Source organism: Lactuca virosa, chromosome 4, assembly GCF_052849685.1.
Source record: "Lactuca virosa cultivar CGN04683 chromosome 4, Lactuca_virosa_CGN04683_v6, whole genome shotgun sequence".
NCBI lineage: Eukaryota > Viridiplantae > Streptophyta > Magnoliopsida > Asterales > Asteraceae > Lactuca > Lactuca virosa.
The window spans coordinates 352,410,008-352,417,786 of record NC_136429.1 but is presented as its reverse complement, the minus strand read 5'-3'; the positions used below and the strand labels follow the sequence as shown (position 1 = coordinate 352,417,786).

Below are 7,779 nucleotides of genomic sequence, written 5' to 3'. Positions count from 1 at the left end.
AAATGTTATCTACTATGCTCAAGCCAATTATTCTACCACCGAGAAGGAACTTCTAGCCATTGTCTTTGCCTTGGAGAAATTTCGACAATACCTTCATGGGACAAAAGTGATTGCATACTCCAACCATGCGGCCTTGAAGTATCTAATGACGAAGAAAGATGACAAGCCATGGTTGATTTGGTGGATTCTTCTTTTATAGGAGTTCGATCTTGATATAAAGGGAAAACATGGTGCTGAAAACTAGTTGCAGATCACTTAAGTCGTTTGAATAATGGTGGCTCCTCTTCTTCTATACTTGATGAATTTCCAGATGAACACCTCTTCTACATTTCAAACACCATTCCATGGTATACGGATATTGTCAATTACTTGATTACTAAAGAAATTCCCCACATATTTACCAAGTACCAAAAGGCTAAGTTGAAGAGTGACTCTAAAACTATGTGTGGGACGACCCTTATCTTTGGAAACATTGCCCGAATCAACTCATACGGAAGTGTGTTTACCAAAATGAGGTCAAATCAATCTTGAAGTTTTGCCATGAGTATCCATGTGGAGGTCATTTTGGTCAAAATAAAACCATGCGAAAGGTGCTAGAATGTGGACTATATTGCCCAACAATGTCATGAGATACCTATCAATTTTGCAAGAATTGTAAATAGATGTCAAAGAATGGGATCCGTATCCATGAAGCACAGAATGATTCAAAGCCCTATCCTCATTTGTGAGATATTTGATGTATGGGGAATCTTCATGGGCCCATTCCCCCTGTCTTTCGGTTATACTTACATACACTGAGCGGTTGAATACGTATCAAAGTGGGTGGAAGCAAAGGCTACAAGACATGATGATGCTAAAATTGTCACTGACTTCTTGAAGTCAAACATTTTTGCAATATATGGTGTATTAAGAGTGGTGTGTGTGAAATCAACTAGTTTTATTCCTACTTCTAAATTGTAAATTAATCACACAAAAGGCAGTGGACTTGTCAATTGATGGTATAGATCTAGTAAGCAGGGTATCGAACTCAGGGAACGACAATTAAACTAATTACTAAAATTATCTAAAAATATCAAATAATAAAAGAGGGGTTTTCTCTAGTTTTACAAGACTAGAAACTTACTAACAGTTAAACTAAATAACTAACTAACAACTTCGCAAGCAGATACCAACTAAATTCAATATCTAAAGAAACTTCTGTTCAGGTTCGACTCAATTGATCCTATGGTTGATTTAATGGTAATAGTACAATGGATTAACCTTTTAATGGCTACCGATTCAGGTGATTAGGTTCACATTCGCTATCGCTAATCCTTAGAAAATAAACTAATTCAAGCAGTAGCCAGTTGTCTAAATTAATTAATTCTCTAGGTTATTTATTCGGGTTAAATAAGACTTGTAATGGTTAATCAAATTAATAATTCAATTAGCCTCTTGTTGTTGGTTTATCAAACAAGCTCACACATTAACTTACCCATTCTCTAATTAATCCTAGTTTCACATTCGCTAATCCTAGGCACATAATAAAGTGTTCACATGAATCACATGAGGTAAACAATTAAGAGATGTTCATGCATCCTAATTGCCTTCCTATTAACAGAAAATAGATATGGTTAATGCATAAGGATCTTTAACAAGCTTAGTTTAACAAAATCACCAAATTAAAGTTAATCCTACCATTAATCAAACCATAGTCTCAAAATTGTCTTACCCAACAGAAGCTAAGAAGTTTAGCTCATGATTAAGGCAGTAGAAAACTCAAAAACGAAATTCAATAACATAAACATGGTTTAGGTACTAAATCTAATTAAGAGAAATCAAATTATGCCTTAGTTATTCTTCAAAATTGGAATTGGGTTGGATCTTCATTCTTCCAGATGCCTCTCTTCCTTCTGAATCGCAGCTCCTGTCTCTGGGGTTCTCCGAATATTTTTTTATCGATCTGGAAGGCTCCTTTTATAGATTCGACTCGACTCGTCGAGTCCAAGACCGACCCGTCGAGTCCCTCATTAAATCCCCGTGTACGGAAAGGCAAGGACTCTTCTACTTCGCGAATCTTCGTGGGAACTCGTCGACTCAATGCCAGACTCGCCGAGTCCTTTGTGGTTTTTGGTCCTCTCTTCTTTTGTTCACTCCAAAGTTTCCCGATAGCTGCTCCTGATTTCTTTTGCTTCCGAGCACTTCTTTTGGACTGAATATATAATTCAAACATAATTAAGTACCTTTTGTCCATAATATGCAATTATTTAGCTAATAAATGATAAAAATCTATACTAAATATAGGGTTAAACATGCACATATCAAAATACCCCATACTTGACTTTTGCTTGCCCCCAAGCAAAACTGACTTTTAAACATACTAGCATCACATAAGACTATCCCAATCGAACCCAACCATTATGCCAAGACCGCAACGCATGCATTTGTGTCTAAAATTTTCCTAAGGACCCCCCTCAATTCTAAATGCTCACGATCCTCATAAACACTCGCCCACTTCTTTGAAAAATGCTCATTTTATGCATCCCTCCGAATTCATCCGCAGAAAACCTCCTAGCCTCAAGGTATTTTTGGTTGAGCAACCCAAGCATACATAATCTAGACAATTACAACTTTTTGATACCACTATAGAGCTGATTTGGAATTCTTCACTTCTTGGACATTTGATCTTGATTTCTTTGAATTCACCACTTTTTGATTTTTGGTATCTTCAACTTTTGAACTTTGGAATTTTTGATCTTCAAATTTACACTTTAATAGCTCCAAAACTCTTTCAACTTTTCTTGTAATTCTCTCTTCTTTTTTTTACATGTATCTCACTTCTTTTTTCTTTCACTCAAAACCTACATGCTTAAGCAGGGGCGCTCAACTTCAACCCTTATTAGTTAAAAATAATAATTTTCCTGGATACATTTCAAGTACACGATGCTAAACATTTTGCATCCCTCAAACTAAGCGAGGTTGTGTTTTTGTCCCATGATTTCACTAGAATAAGGGAGGCCACAAATGCATTATAACGTGTATAGGCTCAACTAAACATTTGAGTCTTCATGCAATCATCAAACATAACACTAGCATGGAATCCTAATTGTTTTTGCCAAAATTTTCTAAATTAATCCTAGTAATTTTATGCAATTTTTTTTTTAAAATTATACCTAGGATTCTAATATAACTAATGTAATCAACCCCCTACCCCACACTTAATTTATGCAATGTCCCCATTGCATGCTATGCATGATAAAGAACAATAAAATAAAGAGGGAGTTGGAACAAACTCCCCTGGGATAGTAGTTGCGAGGTTGATCTTCTTCATTTAAAGCTCCATCTTCAATCGACTTTAGACATGGGAACAACTCATCCATGTCTCGGGTGTCAAATCTCGTGTGGTTAGCTCTAAAAATGCAGGAACGATTCTCGGAAATTTTCAGGAATTGAACTCAAAGAAAATGCAGTCAAGTGGTGTACAACATATCATCGAATCAACAGCTTTAGAGGTGTAATGATGAACGAGTCGTCGATTCCAATCGGTGACTCGCCGGGTACTAGCATGAAAAGGCAGAAATCGTGAAATCATACTGGAACTCGTCAAGTCAGGTAAATGCACTCGGCGAGTCCATCGCTGGGTGTCAAAAACAGATTCTGCTATAAATCCAGCTCTTGGTATACTTCAAAAATATATTCTTCTGTTCTTCAGTAATTATTCACTCCTTAACCTCTTTATAACCGGACTCGATACTTAAACTCAATACTTCACCCTCTCTCACCAAGACACGACTCTTCATTTTTCTCTCATTCTCTAGACCCCTTGCAAGCATTCCCTAAGTCAAATTCTGAAAAGAACCAAAGCAAATACCAAGTAATAAAAAAATCATAATAAAAATCCTAAATTATCCCTAAATACTAGAAGTTTAGAAAGAAAAAGAAAACCAAACTCTAATGACGGGTTGCCTCCCGCAAGCGCTTCTTTTTTGAGGAGTCGTTAGCTGGACTCCTTCCCGCTCTACGTTTCTTCGTTTTCCTTCATCGGGAATTCACGCTTAATCTTTTGTTGTTTATACTTTGTCTTGTAAGCGTGTATTTTTCTCTTATATGCCCGTCACAATTCTTCCTTCCTTTTCCTTGTGACATCTTCTTCAATTACATACTTGATCTGTTTCCCAATCTTCTTCTTCTTCACCCCGTTTTTTGGACCCATCTTTTGTACTTCTTCTTTGTCAATCTCGATTTCCCGTACAGTGGCCACTTCATCATCACTTGATATTAAGGATTCTTCCTCACTTCCGTCACATACTAAAGAATCCGATAGTTCAAATGTAAATACTTCATAATTAGTAGAAACTCGTGCTCGAGGTTTGGTTGTTTTGATTGTAGTTGACACGATCTCTTGATTATCCATGTGTGACTCAATGGATGAGTTATTCATGTCCTCATTCCAAGCCTTTGCATTCTCCTTTTCTCCTAAGCTTACCTTCTTGTCAAGCTGAATTGTTTCCTCTTTTTGCATCATCGTGTCAAGGTAAGCCAATTGTGTGTGTTGGAAGTGACAAAAATTTTCAACAATTTCACTCTCTTCTATTGGACTTTCCAAAGGATCAGGAAAAGTGTGCCCGTCAAGGCCAGAAAGGGGATTTGTAAGTAGCAGGACAAGATCTTCAGCATTTTCGAAGTTCTCGTTTGGACTCATCGAGTCAGTCGATGCTACTCGGCGAGTCGGTGAGGTTTCCATAATTTTTATTGTTTATTTTGAATCAGCTTCCTCTAGCAACCTTTCTATCTCCTTTAAATCTTTTCCAGCATCGAAATTCCCTCCAGAAGGTTATATAAATTGACTTGGATTTTCTTCTTGTAAAAGTGCAAGCTCTATTTCTAACACTTCATCACCAAATCTACTGAGGAAACTTTTTCGTCTTTTGTCCTTTCATACTTTTTCTCTTGTTCTGCTTTAAACACCACTGAATCGTTCCCCACCCTTAGTGTTAGAGTAGATTCGCACACATCGACTGATGCACAAGCGGTATGCAAAAATATTCTCCCAAGAATGATTGGAACTTTAGGGTCTTCTTCCATGTCAAGCACTACAAAGTCCACGGGGAAAACAAATTTATCGACTTTGATGAGAAGATCTTCGCACACTCCTTTTGGATGTATTATTGTCTTATCGGCTAGATGGATCTTCATATGAATCGGCATTGGCTCCGGTAAATTTAGCTTCTTTAAGAAAGAATATGGCATTAGATTAATACTTGCACCCGAATCGGTCAACGCATGAGCATCAATTATGTTCCCAAATTGACAAGGTATGGAGATGCTTCCCGGATCACCCCTCTTTTCAGGCAGCTCATTTAACTCTAGTTCAGCTACTTCTGTCATATCTTTTCTAGACGCAAAGAGACTCTTCAACGAGCTTGCATATTTAAGCGTTTGAAGTATCGTTTCAACAAATGGAATGTTGACTTGAAGGGCCTTTACATGCTCCAGAAACTTACTATACTCTTTAACTTGATCATCAGGTATGGCTCGAATCGGAAATGGCAAAGGTGGCCTGGAAGGCTTTAAAGAATAAACATTTTTGTCATCAGGCCTTGGACTCGTCGAGTCCATGACTAGAACTCGGTGAGTCGAGTCGGGTTTTGCTGAATTGGAGTTTCCTGTTTCTTCTGCTTGCACCTTTATTGAGGCCTTCTGGGTAGGGGTTAGAGGAGTGAATTTTTTTTTCAGAACTAGTTATTATAGCATTCAAATGCTCCATTCGTGGATTCTTTTTGGTATTGCTTGGAAGATCACCCGGTTGTCTTTGATTGGTTTGTTGGCCCAGCTGCCCTATCTGTTTCTCAATGTTATGAATAGATGCTTGCTGATTCCTTAGTATTGTTCTTGTATCCTGTATTGCAGCATCATGGTCATTATGTCTTTTCTCAGATGCAACTACAAATTTAGTGAGCATTTCTTCCAAGTTTGGTTTCCTTTCTTGCACCGGCTCCTCCTTTTGGTAAAACCCCTTGCTTGTTGTCTAAACTTTTCCTCCTTCGCCTTTTTGTACTCATCATATGGCAGCCATTCTTTCTTCGGTTTTCGCCAATCATTATCGAATCTATCTCCGATTGAATAGAATACTTGAGCTTTCTTGTTTCCATTCTTATTCAAATCACAATCTCTAGTAAGATGAGGTCCGTTAAAATTCTCACAACCAACCCGAATAGCATGGATTGTTTGATCCATCTTATCCATCCTCCTATCCATGCTTTTCAACATTGCCATCATTGCCGCCATGTCCTCAGAAACAAAATTCACCTCCCCTCTAATTGGATTATTCCTAGGATTATGATATTCTCTAGAATGCTTAGAGAATTCTTCAATTAACTCCTTGATTTCCGGGGGTGGCTAATTTGTGAGAGGTCCTTGCGAATCAAGAAGCTGCCTTGTGGTTACATTCACTCCATCATAGAAAATGGAGACTTCTTGTTGACTATTTAGATCATGATGCGGGCAGTTTCTTAGCAAGCCTTTGTATCTCTCCCACGCCTCATATAAGGATTCTCCAACTTGTTGTTCAAAGTTGGCAATAGCTTTCTTTAATTTGGCTATCTTTGAGGGAGGGCAAAATTGATCAATACTTTCTTCTTTCATCTTAGCCCATGTAGTGATGGATCTGGGAAGGAGTGACTTGAGCCGATCCTTTGCAGCACCTTTGAACGTGACGAGAAGCATATGAAGCAAAACGGTATCGCGTGCCACATTAGGAAAATTAAAGTAGTCGGCTATGTCGCTGACCTCTTCTAGGTGCTTGTACATGTCTTCGTGATCTTTTGCATAAAATGGAATCTCCTTAAGTTGGGTGAGTATGTGGCCTTTGAGTTCAAAATTGGCGTTTGTAGGAATCGCGGGTTGCACGAGCCCCGGACCGGTGTCTTCACGCATCTTCTTCTTCCATTCGCCCATGGGAACTTCATCAATGTTAGCCATGGTGGTGTCGAATCCGCCTTCTAAATCGCTTCCTTCAAATTCGCTTTCATCTCGTTCGGATTCGTTCTCGATCTCCTCCTTGATTGGGTCTTCGTTCGTCAAGGAAATGCTGGATCCTCCTGATTTACTGCTCTTCTTTTTGCTGAAAACAGATCTGATATTCTTCAAAGGTGAGTTCTTTGAAGATGCGGATTCTCCAACGGTTTTTCCTTTGTTCTTCTTTAAAGTAGCTTCCGGGTCTTCAAGTGGTGGAATCAAGGGTGTATTTCCTCCTCTGGTCATAAACGTACTGCAAATAAATAGAAAGACACGCGTAAAAGGAATAAAAAAAACTAAAAACGAAAATAGTTGTTCAGCGACGGACTCGTCGAATCTGGTCGTAGGGACTCGGCGAGTTCGATGCAAAAACAGCAAACTTCCTAAAAGCTAAAAATTGAAATGTAATTCTAATCTTAAATCTACTAGAAGCAGTAACCTTGTGCAACAAAAATCTCACACAAAGGATCGATAACAATAGTAATCAATTTAAATTAGAACCGTTCCCCGGCAACGGCGCCAAAAACTTGGTGTGTGTGAAATCAACTAGTTTTATTCCTACTTCTAAATTGTAAATTAATCACACAAAAGGCAGTGGACCTGTCGATTGATGGTATAGATCTAGTAAGCAGGGTATCGAACTCAGGGAACGACAATTAAACTAATTACTAAAATTATCTAAAAATATCAAATAATAAAAGAGGGGTTTTCTCTAGTTTTACAAGACTAGAAACTTACTAACAGTTAAACTAAATAACTAACTAACAACTTCGTAAGCAGAGA

The 7,779-nt window shown here is 38.1% G+C and overlaps 1 protein-coding gene and 1 non-coding gene across 2 annotated transcripts; one reads left to right on the top strand and one right to left on the bottom strand.

Annotated features, from left to right (window-relative positions):
• Positions 1–4,863: 4,863 nt before the first annotated feature.
• On the bottom strand, positions 4,864–5,598 carry LOC145106243 (uncharacterized). Its single transcript, XM_079043257.1, has one exon. The coding sequence runs from the start codon at positions 5,596–5,598 to the stop codon at positions 4,864–4,866; it is 735 nt and encodes a 244-aa protein (XP_078899383.1).
• An 871-nt stretch (positions 5,599–6,469) lies between these two features.
• LOC145110092 (small nucleolar RNA R71) lies at positions 6,470–6,576 on the top strand. Its single transcript, XR_013709474.1, has one exon. It is a non-coding gene; the product is annotated as a small nucleolar RNA R71 (small nucleolar RNA).
• The last annotated feature ends 1,203 nt before the right edge of the window (positions 6,577–7,779 follow it).